Source organism: Helobdella robusta, assembly GCF_000326865.2.
Source record: "Helobdella robusta unplaced genomic scaffold HELROscaffold_75, whole genome shotgun sequence".
Taxonomy (NCBI): Eukaryota; Metazoa; Annelida; class Clitellata; order Rhynchobdellida; family Glossiphoniidae; genus Helobdella; species Helobdella robusta.
In genome coordinates this window covers 69,209-89,767 of record NW_008705426.1, presented here as the reverse complement: position 1 = coordinate 89,767, position 20,559 = coordinate 69,209, and the positions used below count along the sequence as shown (strand labels likewise).

Below are 20,559 nucleotides of genomic sequence, written 5' to 3'. Positions count from 1 at the left end.
CCCATTTATCGCTCATTCTACTAACCACTCATTTGTAATAAAAAATAATTTCCTTAACAATTGTTTATTAGATTTTATTTATTATAAAAATAAATTGTTAATAGTTAAGTAACGAGACTTTTTAATCATTCTTTTCATTGCTAATATATCTTTGATTCTGTTTCTTTAAATCATTTTCCTATAATTTGATTTGACTATTTTGTATTTGTTCTCATTTCTCATTGTCATTATATTATAAATATATTAATTTTATTTTATAATTTATTTTTTTATATATTTAATTTTTGTCAATTTGACACACTCCATTACATTTTTATTAATAGTTAACGTGAAATGGTGCAAAGAGAAGTTTGAGAATGTTGAATGCAACACAGACGAACCACCCCTGGTCTTCAAGGCACGCCTCTTCTCACTCTCTGGGGTCCAACCTGACAGACAAAAGATTATGATTAAGGGAGCTGTATTGAAGGTACAATTGTTATTAATTGCTATATGTAATGTTATATTTTAATTAATGTCATGTTGTTTTTATTATTTGTATAGTTTTTTTTAAATTTTTAAAAGTTAAATGTCTTTATAATAATCTTACTAGGATGATTCTTGGGACAATGTGAAGATAACCAATGTAAGTTTATTTCAAGGTTGTTGCTCTCATTTTGTTATTGTCCTTTAACAGCCAGCTAACCATTAGGAAAAACATAACATGCACTTTTTTAGAACGCTAACTTGTTGATGATTGGATCTGCAGAGGAGCTTCCAACTGCCCCTGGGCAGACAGTTGTCTTCATGGAAGATATGACTGATTCACAACTTGCTAAAGTGGTCTGTTCATTGTCTGTCTGGCTGTTGTCTGTCTGTTTGGCTGACTGGCTGTTGTCTGTCTGCTTGTACAAATGATTGATTGATTGGTAATTTATTTAGCTCGAAGTGCCATCGGGACTAACAAATCTTGGCAACACATGTTACATGAATGCCACACTACAGTGCTTGAGATCTGTGGCTGAACTCAAAGAAACCCTTAAGAAGTTAGTTGATAGATAGATTGATTGATTGATTGATTGATTGATTGATTGATAAGTTATTTTATTGAGTGTTTGATTGAATGATTTGAAAATAACAACAGCTTCCAATCGGGACCCAGTATGTTGCTTAACAATGTTGATAGTAGCATTATGATTACTTCTGGTTAGTTGGTTGCTTGGTGGCTCAATGAGTGAGCCGATGAATGAATTAATAAAAAATAAATCTACCAATCAGCAATGAAGGAATTGTTCAAGGTAATGGATCGAACGTCAACGAGCATTCCACCGATCCTTATGCTCAATGTTCTGCATACCTGCTACCCGCAGTTCGCTGAGAAGAATGATCACGGACAGTTTCAACAACAAGTTTGTTCTTCATTTTCTGCCTATTTTTTTCGAGTTCTGTTGTAACGACACTCAACTACCCATTCACTAACTTTCTAAACTATTTGACCACCACCTCTAAAGGATGCAAATGAATGCTGGGTTGAACTGATCAGATGTTTACAGAAGGCCCTGTCTCCAACCACCAACGCTACTACATCTACTTCTGCTACTGCTGCTGCTGCTGCTTCAGATAACAATGGATTCATAGATCAGTTCTTCTCTGGAGAATTTCAAACCACGTAAGATGAGGATGAGATGGTGAAAATGATGAAACGGAGTGTGATTGCATTGATTATGGTAATGATGTTATCACACTAACCATCACAATCATTATCAGGATGAAGTGCACAGAATCAACAGAAGAAGCAGAATCAAAGTCAACAGAAAAGTTTTATCAATTAAGTTGTTTCATTGAGAAAGGTGGTTCTCGTCGTTGTCCTCTTCTTTATTTATCGTTACTGATTTGATGAATGATAATATGAAAGATGATGATGATGATAATTCTTTTTAAAACCTTTGTCGTTTTCATCATTGTCTTCCATCCATCACTGACATTCCCACCATCACCGACAACATCATCATCATCATTAACAACAACAACAGAGGTGAAGTACATGCACACTGGCCTCAAATCAGTTAGTGGAAAGAAATATTTGTCCCTTGATAGTCATTTTGTAAATATCATTTTATAATTAACATTAAGACCAGGCTATTGTGCACGAAATGTTTTTAAAGTTGCTGCACCCTTTAAACCTGCTTATGTATGATTAATTGTACAATCATCATATGTGATTGGTTGTACAATCATGTATCATTTGTTGTACAAACATTCATTCAGGGCTTGGAGGGTGAGATCACAAAACATTCGCCCACACTAAACAGAGATGCTACTTACACTAAAACGGTCAGTCGGTTGGTTGGTTGGCTGGTTGGCTGGTTGATAATTGATCAATTCATTCATTCCTCGTTAATTCCACACACACACACACAAACAAACATACAAACGAACGACAGAGTAAATTGAGCAGACTGCCTTCTTATCTCTCCATACAAATGGTCAGGTTCTTTTATAAGGAGAAGAATGCCGTCAGTGCTAAGATCTTAAAGGTTGGTTGGTTGGTTCTTCACTTTTATTTATTGGCTAACTAATTTTTTAACTCGTTCGCGCATACATTCACTTATTGATTCATTCTCCCAAACAAATAGGACATCAAATTCCCCCTGGTTCTCGACGTTTTTGACCTCTGCACGTCTGATCTTCAGAAGAAACTTGTCCCTGTGAGGTTAAAGTTCAAAGAAGAGGAGGATAAGGCTGTTGAGAGGAAGAATAATGTTTGTTTGTTTGTTTGTGTTTCTGTACGTTCGTGTGTGAGTGAGTGCTTGTTTAAGAAGGTATTTAATCTGCGTTGTAACAATGAAACCCAATGATGAATAAATTATTTAACAAATACAATAATTCATTTTCTACCTTCAGGTAACATCAGTAACTGGTGTTGCTGCTAATAATTTGGAGGTCAAGGGTCAAAAGAAACCATTCTCGTTTGAAGATGGTGTGTGCGTGTGTGTGTGTGTGTCTGTGCGTGCGGGCTGGTGTTGTTCTTCTGTTGTTTGCTGATGTCTTCTTACAAATATTATTCAAATGAACTGGTTGACTGAACACTCACTGACTAACCACTTGAATCGCATGGCAGACCCGGGCTCCAACAATAGCGGCTACTACGAACTCCAAGCTGTCCTCACTCACAAAGGTCGTTCGAGTTCAAGTGGACATTATGTGGCGTGGGTTAGAGGGAAAAAATCAGGTCAGGTCAATTTTCTTCTGTGCTTGTGTTTGTATGCGTGTGTGTATTCCTGATTTCACTTACGTCTTTGATGATTAAGATTAATTGCTGTCACCGTACCTTTTAACTGTCGTTCCTATTGTTTCATTAGATCGAATTTTTATATAGGATTGTGATGATGTAAAATGAAGTATAATGAATGACACGCAGATGAATGGATGATGTTTGATGATGATAACGTCGTTGCTGTTACATCCGAAGATATCTTGAAGTTGTCTGGGGGAGGTTGGAATACTGCCTTCCATAATTTTTTATTCATAATTATTATCATTTTATTATTTTATCATAACAGTTTTATTAGATGTAACAGTCTTAAATGAATGTAACGGAATATAATACAATTATTTATTTACAACAATAACGATGATGTGATGACCACTTTTGTAAATTATACTGTTCAACAGTTTGAAAAATATTGATGCGAGTAAATCATACATTTAAATGATGGATGATTGACTGGCAGGTGACTGGCATTGTGCCTACGTGCTTCTATACGGACCAAGGATTCTCGAAATAACGGATGACCTTCAAACAACGACCTCGAAGGGGGGGGAGTCTGCGAAGAATGACGACCGCAAAATGGATATGTCATAATTCACATATTTATTAATCTGTCGATTAATTTTATTTGTTTATCATTTTTTTTTTTGAATTATCAATTTAGTGCTGTTTCAAAAAATTTATCATTAAACTTTATTATCATCGATCGTTAGCTTAATAAAGTTGAAATGTTATATTCAGAATGAAATTGAATTAATTTAAATAATCTAAGTCAGGTATTTATAATCTGATGTTGAAAGCTCGTCGCAAAATCATCGTATCCGCCGTACGTTAAAGTTCTTAAGAAATTTGCTGTTTATTAAAAAAAAACATATAGAAAATTTGAGAAGGTAAGGAGAGCCGCATGTCACGTACTTCGGACGCATCCATCGGGAAACAATTTTGGTGATTCCGACAATGGCGATTTTGAAGAAAATAACGCGATATATTTTTTGAATTCATCTTAAAACATTTAACAATCTAATAATATTTGCCAACTTCACTCATTTGTTCATTCGTTTATTGAATACTCCGTTAAGTTGACTCGTTACTTCAATTCGTTCGTTTGTTGATCGTCGCCAACGTTGTTTTTGCTACCCCTGATGTTCCTCCTCTGGTCGCAGTTTTGGTCTCCGATGACCTGGCTGTTAGAATTGCAGCAGATTGTAGTTGCGGCCGAGGTGAGTTTATTGTGGTCTATGGGTTGGCAGATAATGTGTTTGGGCAAGAATCTGTCCTGCATATGACCCCACGACAAAGATGTCAGGAGAGACGATTCTTGATAAGGGTGGCCGAAATTTGACGGAGCAGCCCCAGAAACTAACCAAATTTGTACAAGAGTGGATAGAATTAGGGTATGAACTGTTTTTTAGTTCAACAAGTGTACGTATAGGAGAATGAACTGAATGAAGAAGTAAAAAGAAGTCAACACAAATGTTCAAATGCATATTTTTTCTTTTATTTGTCTATAGAAAGAATGGTATGCATATGTGTGTATTATATATTAATCAAACTATACATGTTGTAATAATAAAACGAATAGGTAAATAGATTCATAGGCCCAGAACAACGAATCAATCAATCAATTAGCTTATAAAGCGCTATTTCCGCGATGTTCAACAGCGCTCCTCAATGAATTTTGAAAACAGATGGGTCTTGAGATCCGCTCTGAACTTCGCAAGTGATGGAGAAGTAGTCAGAGAAGTAGGTAGAGAGTTCCAGAGAAAAGGACCAGAAAAGGCAAAAGCAGATTTGGCAAAAGAGTGTTTAGCACGAGTTAAGAAAAAGCGAGAAGAAGAAAATGATCGTAAACCGGGGCGTTTAGGTTCAATTAATATATCTGATAAATACTTAGGAAATGAAGCGGAATGCAACAAACAATTTTGGCACCAATTAGCGAGATAATGGGTGCAACGTTTTGGTGACGAACAAGCACACAAGTTCACATTTTCATATCAAATAACTGACCGAACGTAAAAATTAGAAAATAAATTCACTCCAGAACTTACATGTGCAATGCACGGCTAATATTACATTGTTATGATTTAAACAACCGTTCGTTGAATTAGATTTATTTACAAGTTTGAGTTTGATTTAAAACAAATCGTAGAATGAAAATGATTCACTAATCCGCCATTCTGTTAGATGCATAGGTATACAGCGTCCAACAAAATGTTTTCTACCATCATATAATCTAACGGGAAGATGATCAGCTCACATGTAGCGAGTGTTTAGCAGGTAAACTTCGTAGCAACATTTTTCGTCCTTTCCTGGCGGGAAAAAGGGCGAGAAAGCCACGCAGCAACTGTATTTGTGGTACGAGTGGTCGACGACGTAGCCGGCTCGCTGCAGATTGTCGAACAAATTAATCATGTACGTCAGATCTTCCTTACTCACTGTGTCCGGGTTTCTTTTGAGCGAATGAACTTCTAATATGATTTGCTTGACGTCGATGAGGTCCTTGAGGACATCTTCCAAGAGGAACCATTCGGCACCTTCCGCGTCGCATTTCATCACGTCGATCGTTCGCTTCATTTGTTCATGTTCGTCACCGATTGTTGTCGGTTATCATTTTGTTTTTTCAAAATTATAATGAGTGATATAATTCACTGTGAATAACAATAGTGTGGTGATATGATATATTAATTAATAGATGTTTTTTTGATAAATATGGTCTTAATTTTGAGCAATGAGATAGTTTATTTATCGCTGATAACTAAATTATTAAAAATATTTAACAAATCATCCACTTAATATTTAAACACAAATTTGAAAATTGAGCTAAACAAAAATTGAACTATCGAAAATGCTGCTAACGTCTTGAAGTTGCAGGCTTGAAAGAATGGTTTTGATGTTTTGCATTTTCCACTTCTTCTCGTTGACTTCATTGAGCCTGCCAAGACCGAGGTTGTGGAATTGTATAAGAGCTGAATGCATGTGGTCACTCTTGTTCAAACTGCGTAAAAATATTTGCAGTACCTACTGATGAATTTGTTCATATTCACTTGGTGACATATCTCGGTGAGATGTGGCGAGATAGTCTCCTCGTGTTTTATCACATCTCGCAACAATAAAAACGTTGAACCTTGGATCGAAGGCATGCACGTAGCAACCGCGCTCACTCAGCGCTTCATCGAACGACCATTCGTTGTTGATCCTGCAACATCAAATTAGCAGCAAAACGTGGTGTGCTGATTAAATGAAAATAATTTACATGCAAAATTTTAAAATGAAGTGCGGAAACCCGAAAGATAAGACAATGCATCGGTTGTGGCTGGGTGTGAAGTTGGCGGAGAAGCAAACATCGTAACCACCGTCAGCCGTCGTGCGTCCGTGCTTGGTGTGGTTGCTGCAGTGTTTCTTGCCCGACGTCATCATGCTAGCAATAAACAAGCATTAAAATGTACCAGAACGAATTTATTGAAGATGAAACAACACTGTCAAAACTACACTACAATAACAATATCAAAATGTCGTCATAACCAACCAACCGAAAGAAAATAAGTTTGAGTTGTTGAATGGAGTAGGAAGAGAGGTTGCCAGCAGGCCTCGTGTCGAAATCTCCCATCACACCCACATCTCCCTGAAATGATTTCAAACGACGAAGCATCAAGTAACGAATCATTTATAATTCTCAAGAACTACGGATGGGTTCTAATTTGAATAAGTCTGTAAAGTAAAGGAATATGAAATTGAAATTGGACGAACATTCGCACTGTATAGATTGTACCAGATGAGATACACTGAGCAGACTGTGAGGGTGGCGATGAAAAAACGTTTGAAATAATTTCTTGACGTCATCGGTGCCATTATGAAGGATGGCTATCCAAGTAATTTCTTATTTTTTGTTATGATTATCGCTTGAAAAATTGAATTCAACTTGTTATTCAGTTATAACAACAACAGATAGATTGTTCGTAAACAATCGCTTGAATAACTTTTAAAAAATATCCCTGCTAGCAAATTCCATTTCGTTAAAAGTTTCAAAACCTTTGAAAACTTAATAAAACTTCTTTTTAATTGTTAAGCTAACGATGAAATGATGTGGACAACTAAGAAGGGAAGGAGGAATTACGTATGCATTTGTGAACTGTACAGTTTTTTGTATATACTATTGTGCACGTGTGCATATATATTGTATATATTGGAGCGCAAGTGTACAACAGAAGAACGTTTTACGTGTATGATAAAGAAAACATCCCATTTTTGTTATAGCTGTTATCATCGTCAGATATAATGATCATTCTGTTACATAACATAATACAAACCGAAAAAATAGGGTACTGAATGTTTATATAAGAGATGCTTGAGCGCGCGTTCACTCTTATGGTACGTACACATCGTAGTATGGTATGTACGATTGTAGAAGCAAGTGTGCATCGACGGAAACTCTGTGTACAGCGGAATGGCAACACTGTACACACCGAAGGAGAAGAGAGATGGAAAGAGAGAAGAAAATGAAGAAAGGGAGAGAGGAAGAGAGAGAGAGAGAGAGAAATAAAGAGAATTGAAATAACTGAATCAATCAATCGATCAAACAATCAATCAATCGATTGATTGATTGATTGATTGATTGATTGATTGATTGATTGATTGATTGATTGATTGATTGATTGATTGATTGATTGATTGATTGATTGATTGATTGATTGATTGATTGATTGATTGATTGATTGATTGATTGATTGATTGATTGATTGATTGATTGATTGATTGATTGATTGATTGATTGATTGATTGATTGATTGATTGATTGATTGATTGATTGATTGATTGATTGATTGATTGATTGATTGATTGATTGATTGATTGATTGATTGAATTAACTTATTTTTATAATTTTTATATATAACTTATTTTTATTATTTTATATATAACTTATTTTTATTATTTTTATAATTAACTGAATTAACTTTTTTAATTAGTCAGGTCATCGATATCGCAATGAAATCAAATTGAGAATTTTTTAAATTTTTGAAAAAAGTATTTTATTCATTTTATGATATTACTTTGTTCAATAAGATACTGTTTGATACATATAGTTAGATATATAGGTTTGATACATACAACCAGTTTTCATTTAGTTTCCTTCTTAAATCTACTTTTAAAATTTTCAATTAATTAAAAGTGAAATAACGACTTAAGATTGGATCGAGTTTGGCTCTGAACAACGATTTCAAAATTGAGATTAGTTTACTCTAATTATGTATTAAAAAATTTACTCTGGGATTTCAATCCGACTTTGATATTTTATTTGCTTTCTTTTCGTTGTTATAGATATAGAATATAGATAGCAATAGCAACTGTCCAGCTGACAGAAGTTGAGGTTAGGTTAGTAAGTTAGTTGTATTTTTTACTTTTTTTTTAGTTTAGAAACTTCTAGTCGTTATTGGGGTCTACACTCTGCAGACGTTTGGTTGTGATTTTTTGGGTGATTGGTGTTTAATTTAAATTTTAAAGATGAGATGGTTAATCCTCAATTTACTTTTTTATTTAAATGATAAATTATTAAAATAAATGATCAGACTAGACACTGAACAATGAACCTCAATTTTTCAATTTATTGTCAAGTAATTTTGAAAAATATTAAAAATTTACTATTTAGCCATGAAACTTTCAATTCCAATTATTTCATAACCATAATAGGGACCTAACGTCTTAGGGGCCAAGTGTTTTGAGTTTATTATTGCTTACTAAATGATTGAATAATTTATCATAAAAGAGTAAAAACATTTTGCTGTGTCAGACAACAGAGAGACAGGACAAACAAGCAAACCGCTATGAAGTTTCCTCCTCTGACAGAGATGGAGCCTTTGCCTCCAGTACCCTCTTGTGAGGAAGATCTCGAAGATGTGGAAGACTTTGATGAAGAAAATCAAACTGGGTTTGTCGATTGTTCTATTGATTGATTGGCCAGTTAACTAGTTTTTGTCAATTCTTATCTATAAATTAATTAATTGTACAAATATTGAAAGATATCATGTTGTTTAACAAATTTTATTTCAGACTCTTCCTTACCGTTGTTATCATTTTCTCTTTATTTAGATTATTTTGAGTCATTAGCAGTCAATCAAAAATGCGTCAAATGATTCTGATTTGAAAGTTTTAATCTAACAGAAATGTTTTTTATTAATAGAAAAATTTTCATTTTAACAGATTTAATTTTCATCTCGGACTTCCATCTTTTGGCCAGTTTAGGTTCCTGATTTTTATAAGTTAATGGTTTAAAACTTCATTTAATTCAAATTAAAGTTGAAACAAATTGGTAATCAGAAGCTCTTTTTAGCCTTGCAAACTTAACATGTTTTGAAAGTCAAACATTTGAAAGGAGAGTTCGTTTAAGGGTGAATGTTGATCTTGCTATATAAAATTTCAATCAATTACTTTTACAAATTTTAAAGTTCCATTAATCTGAATGGCCCTAAATGAAACTCTTCAATATGAAATCTAAATTAGCTATCACCTCCAATCAAACACATTCACAACTGGTGATACAAACCATACTATACATTCACAACTTTTCAATGTTCCCTTCAAAGATGCATTCTTCGCCGAGCCAGGGTTGATCCAATCGAAACAAACACTAGGTTCTTGTGTTCAAACAGTAAATTTAATTTATTTCGTGATGTTTCTTTCTTCAATGCTACTGTTATCATGTCTCAAGTTGTTTTATAATAGTAATATAAAATTTATAGTTTAGAAATAAGTTTCTGATTGTTTCTGGTTTGATTTTTATCAGCTGATCAAGTTATTTTTGTGGTTAAATAAAAATCCTCTAATTATTTAGTTAATGCCATTTTCATTGTTGCTATTGTCAGTAGCCTAATAAAGTTCGTTTCAAGTTATTTTCTGGGTGTCGGTTGGTTCTTTTGAAACCAAATGGTGCGGAATACATGCTAAGTTTTCAATGTTTGTTTGTTTGTTTGGCTGTTTGTTTGTTTGGTTGTTTGTTTGTTGTTGCTGCTGCTGCTGCTGTTGAAGGCTTCGTTAACATTTAGTTTTCACTTCAAATTTTTTGTGAGCAGTTTTTGATTGCAAAATTGTATCTAAATCTAACTGTATCACTGTTACTTATTGTATCATTGTACCTAATTGTATCATTTTAATATCTTGTTGATATCAATCATTTAAGTTTGAATCTCTTGCTATTCGTTGGCCAAAATAATTATTTATAGATTATTTTTTAAAAAACCGATAGTTCTTCGCTTGTTGGTTATATTTCAATTTCCGTGGAAAGGAATTTTGAACCGGCTCCTTGTTTTGGGGGCTGCCATTTTTTAAAAACTTCATTCATTCATTTATTCATCCAGTTATTCATTCATTCATTCAATAGCATATATTCATCCATTCATTCTGTTAGTTCACTTGGATGATATTAATTGTGTGTTATTTCTTAGAAATTTCAGGGAGTGAATGAATGAACCAGTGAATGAATGAATGATCTAGAGAATGAATGAAGGAGCAAATAAATGAATGAACGGATAAATGGCCAAACGAACGAATGAACGGTTGCTCAACCAACCAATCACGACACAGCACCAGAGACTCCAAACATCAAATCGAAGTAGCACCGAACCAAGATGGAGCCATTGAGCCGAAGAAGGAAGATGGTGACGACGACGATGTTGGTGACCTCGATAGTGATTTCGGGAACATGGTTGCTGACATTGAAGGCGATAATGTCTTAGATTTCCAGGTGGCTAAGATGATGATGATGTGGTTGTTGTTAGTTATAATCATAATTAATCGTAATTAATCATAATTTCGCCATGAGCCGCCGCCAATGGATCTCTCAATAGGAACGATGGCCACTCCGAAGAAGAGAGGGAAGCAGTCGAAGGCAGGGAGGGACGGGAAGAAGAAGAAGAAGATGGCCGGTGATGAGGATGTTGAGGAGGAGGAGGAAGAAGGGGGAAGGAAGAAGGAAAAGGAAGGTACAGACAATATTAGCGGGACAGAGATACCAGAGACATCAAGGTTTCATCATTGATAGATTGATTGATAGATAGATAGATTCATTGATAGATAGATAGATTGATTGATTGATTGATTGATTGATTGATTGATTGATTGATTGATTGATTGATTGATTGATTGATTGATTGATTGATTGATTGATTGATTGATTGATTGATTGATTGATTGATTGATTGATTGATTGATTGATTGATTGATTGATTGATTGATTGATTGATTGATTGATTGATTGATTGATTGATTGTAATCACTGATAATTATTATAACGATTATTATTATTATAATAAAGATTGTTGATAAAGCGCTCGTTAAAAAATGTTCTCACACACACTCCAAAAAAATGTAATGCCAAATTGTGCAAAAATTACATAATAGAACAAAAACGAAATAAAAATTTGTTAATGTTTTTGAATGTGAGGCGGTCGTGTCTTTAGCTCGCCATGCAAAAGTGAGAATAATTATGATTTTTATCATTAATATTTATGGTAGCGAGTATTATTGTAATTTTCTTCAGATTCCACTTTTTGAGTCGAGCGGAAGAATTGGCGAAGAGGATTTGGGCGGCTGGGTGGATGGTGGTGCACCACAAACACCTGCCCAAGTGGCTCAAGGACAATGATTTCCTCATAAAGGTGACCCTTCCTCAAGTCACGCGGTCGTTTAGCTGCTGATGATGGTGATCGTCATTCATCGTAGTTGTCATTCATTACGTCGTTCATCATTTCATCATTAGCATTGTTTTGTGGTGAGGAAATTTTAAAGAATCTGTGTCTTCTTAAGTCCAAGAAATAAATTTAATGTAATTAAAAGATAATGTAAGTGCTGATTTGATGATGATAATTATGAAATGATGAAAGTTTGAAAAGTACTTTTGCACTACCTCTCTATCTCATCTCACTCCTCTCACTCATTCGATGTTCTACGACAGGGACACCGAGCTCCCATGCACTCCTACTGGAGGTGCTTCAAATCCATCTTTAGAGTTCACACGGAAACTGGCAACATCTGGACTCACTTGCTAGGTAGCAGGATCGCTCTTATTGATACCGGCAATACGTAACAACTTTACATTCCGCGAAATACGTTCGGAAATCTTTCAATTAAAATTTCACTATTCGTAAAAATAAAATAATATATCAAAGACGAGTGTGGGCCCAAATTAGGGCCCCTCAAAACCGCGGGTTCTAGACATTTGTCTATTTGTTAATAGGACGCTGGTTTTATTGGTGTCGGCGATGCAATTTTTAAAATTGTTAACAGGATAGGTAGGTATGTTTGTTTGTTTGTTTATTTGTTTGTTTGCTTGTTATCAGTGTTTACTGGAATGATGTTGTTGAAGCCTTATGAAATGTAAGAAGGGCAGCAGTCATGTTCATGCGATTGACGCCAATTAGGTTTCATTGCGTTCATGTCGGTAGCCATCTACTTTGTCACGAGACCCTCCACTGAGATTCAGCTGCAAGAGAAGGCAGTTTTCTCTGCATTCTTCTTCGGGGCCAACACCTGCCTCTTCTTCTCATGGATGTTTCACACTGTCTACTGCCATTCTGAACAAGTTGGCAAGTTCTTCAATAAGTTAGTTTTTATTTTGTTTTGTTTTTTTGCTGTGTAGTTCTTCTTATAAATGCCTCGCACTAACAACTTCTGTTAATCTTCTTACGGATGCATGAAACTAACAACGAACCTGAAAACAGGCTTGACTACTGTGGAATATCTATGTTAACGATGGGTTCTTTTGTTCCATGGTTGTACTACAGCTTCTACTGCGCCCCCTTGCCGAGGACCATCTACATGGTGGCCATATTCGTTCTCGGGACCACTTGCATCGTCGTCTCCATGTGGGACAAGTTCGCAACTGCAAAGTTCAGACCTGTTCGTGCTGGTCGGTTGCCACGGTCGCATAACTGTTGAGTGATTGATTGTTCCTTGGCTGCTCACTTATTGCTTCATTGTTGTTTTGTTATAGTTACTAGGATATGAAACAAAATATCATTCGATTATCACATCGTCATCATCTTCATCACAACCAGGAGTTTTTATAGCGCTTGGATTAAGCGGCGTCATTCCTGCAATGCATTTTGTGATCAAGTACGGACTTTGGGAAGGAGTCTATAATGCTGCTCTGGGATGGTCTGTTTGTCTGTCTGTTTGCCTATATCTTTGTCTGTCTGCCTGTCTGTTTGACAGTTTCAAATAAGACCACACAACACAACTTGACAGGTTGGTTTTGATGGCCTTCTTGTACATTGGCGGAGCTGTCATCTACGCCGTTCGCATACCTGAGAGGTTTTGGCCCGGTCGCTTTGATATTTGGGTGAGGAGTCGTCGTTTGTAGCTGTGGTTGTTGTCCTGTGCTTGTGCTGATTTTCATCATCGCCACTGTGCACACCTTTTTAACAATGCAATCAAAACTCGAACGCAGTGCCAGAGCCACCAGATCTTCCACCTGTTTGTCGTCGCAGCAGCGTTCATCCACTACCATGGCATCACACAGGCCGCACAGAACAGACTTTCGAATGGGGACTGTCTGCCTGAAGATTAATTTATTCATTAATTAATTCATTTATTCATTCATCCATTTATTCATTCATGTCGATAATATTTTATGATATGAATTAGAACAAAAATTGTGATTAAATAAAAACTGTTCATATCTTAAAGGCGTTTAAATGTTTAATATTTACGATAGTTTGTCGATTATATACGCACATGTATATGTATGTTTGCTTACATATGTGTGATGTATCATGTGTATATATATATATAAATATATATGTGTGTGTGTGTGGGTATTAAATGAACAGCTCGTTATGATTGTGCATGGATAAATTTTTTTATTTCTTGTTGAGAGTGACTTGCTGTTAAAAAATGATATCAAATCAGGAAACGCGGAGCACCTCTTTTGTTTATTTCAAATTCTTCTACGAACGATTCACTCCCTGCGATGAATGAAATTTACAACGTTACACGAGTTCACTGGCTTCATTTTTAATTTTTTTTTATAAAAATTGAAATGTTGGCAATAATACGTGTATGTCTACTGTACACACACGCACACACATGTTTTTGTATGACCTCCAAGAAGGAACGATAATAATTAACCGTTGGATGAATGTCATAGAAGTTTTGAATAATACCAGCACACATATATTTATTACATTTCTAAACCACAACAACGACGACGACGATGATGATGGTGTTAAAGAAGTTTGTTTAGCGGGTAGTGTTGTTGTGCGTAGAAGCAGCAGCAGTTTTCTTACATGCAAGCGTTTGCTCATCCATTCACACTCACTCACTCACGTTGGTGATGTAAACAAGATGAAGGTTGTTGTTCTTATTAAATAATTCAGATATATTTGTGTTAGCGGAACGAACGAAACATCGTAATAATGGAAACATTTAAAAATCTGCAAGTCAATAATTTCATTTGTCTTGATGCTCGTACGGACTGCTTCATATTCATTTACTGTTTTGGGAAGGGAGCATTAATATTTATTTTCTGCTGTAGTCTCATATAATGTAATGTGATGATGGTGCGGTACAATGGTTGTTTATATCTGAATGTTTCATGATTATGTTCTTATGAAAATGAATTCTCATAATGCAACAGCATGGCGGACATTTGAACGCCTCCTCAAGATTAATTATTCATTGAAATAATTTTTTCGAGTTTAACGAATATAATATTTATTGAATTTCGCTGGTAATAATAATAAAAAATTGGAAGTATAGAAATTTTTTTTAGGATTGAGCTATAAAAGAGTAAATCTTACTTTCATCGCGAATATTTTATAAATTTCTTTTATTAATGTTAACACCGACACTGGCGTGTGAAGTTTTTTTGACAGGTCGGATTGGGAGGAATTAAATATTGGCTAGGAGTTTAGGATTGAGTTTACAAGATAACAACACCATCGCTATTGATCATGCTAGTGGATCAGAACCATCAAATGTAGTTGGCGAGAAGAAATAATTGCTCGCTCCTACATAATCGCTCCATGCCAGTGCAATCAACAAGAGAAAATTTTTTTATACACATCAACAACAACAGCATCATCAACAACAACAACATCATCCTCATCAACTAACCATGCCTCGCACAGAAACTATAGCTTCCTTAAGAAGCAAGTTAAACTCAATAGGAACGAACATGAATTTGTTGGAGGCCGCAAAATCCAACAGCAGTTCCATCTTATCATCAGCAAACAACAACAGTAGCATCGCTCTTCCGGCAAAACACAACATTTCATCAACAATCAGTAAGGAAAACCATCAACCTTCAACAATATCGTCAGCTGCAGCACCACCATCATCAACAACAACAACAACAACTAAATATATTTCCGTAGCTGTACCAACGGTCTCAATATCTATTGCATCCCCTGTAGAGGAAAACAACAACAATTTATTCAACAACGCAACTAAAACAACAGCCCCAAACCAACAACCAACCAGGGTAGCAATGAGAAGTAGCTTCATGAGCCTCAAACAGAATTTAAAAAATATTTCGCCTTATCGCATCGTCGATGAAAAAATTGAGAACAAAAGCAACATCGCAATGAACAACGACAAAGAAAACATCAACACCGACCAGAACAACAACATCAGCAATGCAAACAACAAACATCCAGTGCAAACAACAACAACAACCACAACAACATGCCTTGCAAAGAGCAATAGTTTCAACATCCCAAACTGCAACAACATCAACAACAACAATGAGTCACCATCATCGATATCGTCAGCTTCACTTGCTGCCGACGCAACGGCGACAACATCTCTACACCAACAACTGCAAACGCTGGTCGGAGGGTCGCTACCCAACGTTTCATCTGACAGTTCACCAAACCACAGCAGCAACAACCACATCGCCAAGTGTGTCAGCCATTTAAGCGTCAACCTGCTTCCAGGTCAGCCTGCTGATGCACACCTGATGAAAAGATCGGCTGCCGTTTCGCCGCAGATGCTTCAAACAACATCTTCCACCAGCATTGTTGCCACTACTTCTGTTGCTGCTCCAATTGTCTCAACAATAACAACAACAACAACATTGGCAACTGACGATAATAATAATGTAACAGTTCTCGGTGGCACTTGCAAAACTTCAACCGCCGACCAAACATCTCTCCGATCCTTCCAAATACCTTCTTTTGCTGAGCTCGTAAGTTTATGGCCATGTTTTCTGTTCGTTGATTGGTTTGTCGGCTGTTTAATAAAATAAAAATCGCGATTGTTTGATAGGCCAGTCCACTACTGACTATTTTTTATCGTCTGGCTGGCCGATTGAATAGGGTTATGATCAGTTAGAACGTCACTCGGTGCATGAATGCCGCCCACATAAATAACATCCCTGACCCAATCCCACCTAACATCTCACCCACAATTTCCATCCCAGCAGGCCAAAAACAACGATCTCAGTAACCACAGCAGCAGCAGCAGCAATCACGTGATCAAGGACGATAGCGAAGGCCACCTGATATACAAACTGAAGGATGTTCTGATGGATAGATGTTAGTTATCTCAAATATCATGAACATCATCACCACCACCACCATCATCATCACCACCACCATTTCTTTCGTATGGAGAAATTTTTTATTTTAATACATTGAATTATTCCTTTACATCTTATTAGGCTGATAGAGACGCAATGCTAACTTTAATACGCCATAATTGACTCTTGTTCTAGGTACATTAAAGGAAATGAAAGCCATCGCAATCTACGCTCATTTCTTGCTTCCACATTATTCCGCAATATTTCCAGTTGCATCTGCCGCATTATACCGCAGTTTAAAATCATGAGGCCAAATAACTCTAAAATTCCCCCTTTAAAATATTTTTAAACATCGCTTAAAAACAAACACTGTAAAATGTTTAACTAAATATTCAATATAAAGTAAATAATTGAATATATAACACTTACAATGATTTATAATTATCATTACATCAGATGAAATTAATTTAGAAACTTTGTGTCGCAAAATTATGTAACACAATACCAAAATTATTTTCGCACCCGTCTAACATTTAACATTACATGCCGTTAATATAAATATTCGCAGTCGAAATTATAAGCACCCTTGGTGAAGGAACATTTGGGAAGGTGGTTGAGTGCAAAGATAGAAGCAGGTTAGTCAGTCTACTAGTTAGTTATCTCTCTTTGTTTATTCGTCAGGGGTGGCCAAATTGCGACTCTAGAGTGACACGCGGCGGTCTTCAGAGATTTATTTGTGGCTCTCTCTTTTTATCTCATGTGTTGTTTTTTTTTTTTGCAACAAATTATTATGGTTCCGTATATGTCCCAGATGTGAAAGAAAAAGTGCCACATTGTAACAACTTTCATTTCCACTCAAGTTAAGAATGATAAGACTAACTGTAACCTTTTTTAATGCATAATTAATTGCGGTCGTGGGAAAAATTTCACTTATTGTAAAATGGTTCGGACAATCGAGGAGCTTGGCCACTCCTGTTTTATGCTGGCCGACCAACCTAACCCTACCGACCGACCGACCAATGCAGTGGCGACAGAGTAGCCCTGAAGATCATAAAGAACGTGGACAAGTATAGGGAAGCAGCGAAACTTGAAATCAATGTCCTCAAGAAGATTGCCGAGAAGGACCCGCTCGCTGAGTTGTTCGTCTGATTGATGCATTTCTTTTCTATTCGTTATATATTGGTTTCACTTATATATTTGTCTTATCAATATATTTGTTTAATTCAATGAATTACGTCATCAACCTAACAACCAACAGTTCTTGTGTACGCTTGCTGTCACATTTCGACTTCTGCGGCCACATCTGCCTCACTTTCAGCCTGCTCGGATTATCTGTTTTTGACTTTCTCGTTAGTGTACTATTCATTCATTCTTATATATATATTCTATTTACGGAGAATTTTAAACGATTTAAAACGAACGAACAACGAGAGTAGAAGGAGAACAGCTACCAGGCCTACCCAATGGAGCAGGTTCGACACATCTCATACCAGCTCGTCAGATCCGTCAAATGTGAGGAGATAAGATGAAGATGGTGATAAAATTTTATTCTGATGTTAAACTAACATTGTTGCCTTCAGTTCTGCACGACAATCATCTGACGCACACGGATTTGAAGCCGGAGAACATACTGTTCGTCAACTCGGACTTTACGACGTCCACCAATCCAAAGAAGGTGAACAAGTGGACACCTTTTACATTAGAACCTGCTTGTGATAATATGATGACGCTGCATAGTATCATATCATGCACCGTGCTATATATATCATCCTCGTGTTAAGACGTGTGGAGCATGTCTTTCACGCATTGCTCACCATTTTATTACTGTGGTTCATTTATTCATTGGTACATATTCTCTATAGAGTTCGTAATATTTGTTAAGCCGACATAGGATTGAAGGCTGGACGATTGATTGATCGTTAAGTAAGTCATCACCGCATACATGATGCACATGTTATAGGAACCTGCATAACGCTGCAATCACTCCAACTAACCAATGAACATATATTTATATTTCAACTTTTCATTTGCAGAAGAAACCAATAAAAACGGTGAAAAATTCTGAAATAAGGTTTGAAATTTAAAGCCTTGTCTGAACGAATTAATTCTTTATTCATATAAATTAATTTATTATTTGTATTGACTGATATCAACAACGAACGTCTTGCAAGGTTGATAGATTTTGGCTCGGCGACATTCGACGACGAGCACCATAGTACAGTTGTGTCGACCAGGCACTACAGAGCGCCTGAAGTCATCCTCGGTTTGTCATTCGCTCCCTTTCCTTTCATTTCAATTCAATATCCATCCTATAAATAAACTTTTTAAAACATTTATAATGGTTTGTTTAAGGAATCTACCTAGGAACTGGTCATCAAATTAAAACCAACATGCCCAACTATGTTTCTTATGAAATATTCCATAATTTATTTTGGTATGATATTTTAAATTTATAAAATAATTCTGAAGAGATCGGTTGGAACCAGGCATGTGATGTTTGGAGCATGGGCTGCATCATTTTTGAACTTTATACTGGCTTCACGCTCTTTCAGGTATTTTAATGTTTGAAGTCTCGTCTGCATTGTTCTGTTCTGTTCATATTCGTTTCCGTAGTGTGTATAGTTCAATTTTCAATTCAAAAATTTATCATCTGTTGTTCGAAGACTTAAAAACGTCACCGCAAACGTACATACATACATGCATGCTTGCAGACCCATGACAATCGTGAACATCTGGCCATGATGGAAAGGGTCCTCGGTTCAATTCCTTACAGAATCGCTAAAAAAACAAAGTATTCATTCGTTCGTTCATTTGTTCATGCATTCATTCATTCATTAAATACGGACTCCTGAGATAGTGTATTTATCTAACAAAAATTAAATATTATTTCCTCAAAGGACTGGTTATTTTTGGCACGGTCGCCTTGATTGGAACTATCACAGTGTAGCTGGAAAGTTCGTTCGTGAGATGTGTCAACCGCTCTATGTTCGTTTGTTCGTTCAATTGTCCGTTCGTTTGTTTGTTCGTTTGTTTGTTCGTTTGTTTGTTCGTTTGTTCACTTCTCCGTTCGTTCGTTTTTCATATCGTTCTGCCGCATGTTTCAAATGTTAATTAAAAAAGCGCTCATTTAACTCTATTTCACGAGCGCTTCAATCATATTTAATCACATTAATTTCACAGTTCAACAAACCCAATAGTTATAATTATTATTAGAAAATAAAATAAAACGGCTTTGCAATGAAAGAAACTTAACTTAAAGAGCGCATATGAAAGTAAACATTGATGAATTGACGAAACTCCAGCGCTACATGGCGTGTGACCAGTTGGAGCACCGCCAGCTGTTTGATCTGATCGAGAAGATGCTAGAGTACGACCCGAACGATCGAGTCACTCTCACCGACGCCATCAAACACCCCTTCTTCGACACACTCCCTCCCCTTCAAACTTCCTCCACACCCGCGCCCCTGGCCAACAACTCAGCCCACCAAAAAGATAGGACCAGTCGGTGATGGAGAGAGAGGGGGTAAATAATTATTTATGATTAAATTTTAAATATTTTAAATTATATTTAATAAACGATTTTGAAGAGTTTCATGTCATGACGAAGTATCATTGATCTGTGGTGCCATTCTCGGTTAAGTAAGGTAGCAAACACTGTTTCGCAGGAACCGTTTGTCAGTACGTGGTGGCGGTGGGGGTGAAATAGAAGTACGTAAGTGAGCTTATTCTTGTTGAAACATTGTTATGTCCAATGTTTGACATGTAGTCTCTAAATTATTTTTTCTTAATGTTATTACAT

General features: G+C 36.1%; 4 protein-coding genes across 4 annotated transcripts; 3 read left to right on the top strand and 1 right to left on the bottom strand.

The window, feature by feature from the left end:
- Positions 1-313: 313 nt before the first annotated feature.
- Positions 314-3,844, top strand: HELRODRAFT_89960 (hypothetical protein; the record flags this gene model as incomplete). Its single annotated transcript, XM_009031500.1, has 16 exons — positions 314-469; positions 593-625; positions 718-822; positions 922-1,025; positions 1,124-1,185; positions 1,258-1,388; positions 1,491-1,648; positions 1,747-1,829; positions 2,013-2,044; positions 2,248-2,313; positions 2,424-2,516; positions 2,616-2,745; positions 2,894-2,959; positions 3,101-3,211; positions 3,401-3,475; positions 3,714-3,844. Coding segments are annotated over 16 exons (1,536 nt in total), but the record flags the coding sequence as incomplete, so codon positions are not given.
- Positions 3,845-4,244: 400 nt separating this feature from the next.
- On the bottom strand, positions 4,245-7,364 carry HELRODRAFT_155381 (hypothetical protein). The gene is given in 10 exon segments (XM_009031504.1): positions 4,245-4,368; positions 4,381-4,401; positions 4,422-4,864; positions 5,150-5,818; positions 6,107-6,245; positions 6,375-6,446; positions 6,534-6,665; positions 6,740-6,742; positions 6,781-6,872; positions 6,998-7,364. 7 exon segments carry the CDS (start codon positions 7,097-7,099, stop codon positions 5,504-5,506), a joined length of 855 nt encoding a protein of 284 aa, XP_009029752.1. The 5' UTR covers positions 7,100-7,364; the 3' UTR covers positions 4,245-4,368; positions 4,381-4,401; positions 4,422-4,864; positions 5,150-5,503.
- Positions 7,365-11,748: 4,384 nt separating this feature from the next.
- HELRODRAFT_89896 (hypothetical protein) lies at positions 11,749-13,808 on the top strand (the record flags this gene model as incomplete). Its single annotated transcript, XM_009031492.1, has 7 exons — positions 11,749-11,898; positions 12,195-12,288; positions 12,661-12,841; positions 12,961-13,148; positions 13,297-13,396; positions 13,487-13,580; positions 13,689-13,808. The coding sequence occupies 7 exons, from the start codon at positions 11,749-11,751 to the stop codon at positions 13,806-13,808; spliced, it is 927 nt and encodes a 308-aa protein (XP_009029740.1).
- A 2,907-nt stretch (positions 13,809-16,715) lies between these two features.
- HELRODRAFT_89924 (hypothetical protein) lies at positions 16,716-20,269 on the top strand (the record flags this gene model as incomplete). The annotated part of the gene is made up of 12 exons (XM_009031494.1): positions 16,716-16,776; positions 17,329-17,395; positions 17,786-17,899; positions 18,019-18,109; positions 18,197-18,272; positions 18,341-18,435; positions 18,794-18,831; positions 18,932-19,023; positions 19,230-19,312; positions 19,472-19,551; positions 19,658-19,745; positions 20,063-20,269. Coding segments are annotated over 12 exons (1,092 nt in total), but the record flags the coding sequence as incomplete, so codon positions are not given.
- Positions 20,270-20,559: the final 290 nt, after the last annotated feature.

What these genes read in the sequence shown, in the direction of transcription:
- HELRODRAFT_155381 (XM_009031504.1), bottom strand. Translation starts at nt 7,099, where the DNA reads ATGGCACCGATGACGTCAAGAAATTATTTCAAACGTTTTTTCATCGCC. An exon ending in ACAATCTATACAGTGCGAAT is followed by an intron (nt 6,873 to 6,997) that starts GTTCGTCCAATT and finishes AAATCATTTCAG; the next exon opens with GGAGATGTGGGTGTGATGGG. An exon ending in CAAGCCTGCAACTTCAAGAC is followed by an intron (nt 5,819 to 6,106) that starts GTTAGCAGCATT and finishes GAACAAATGAAG; the next exon opens with CGAACGATCGACGTGATGAA.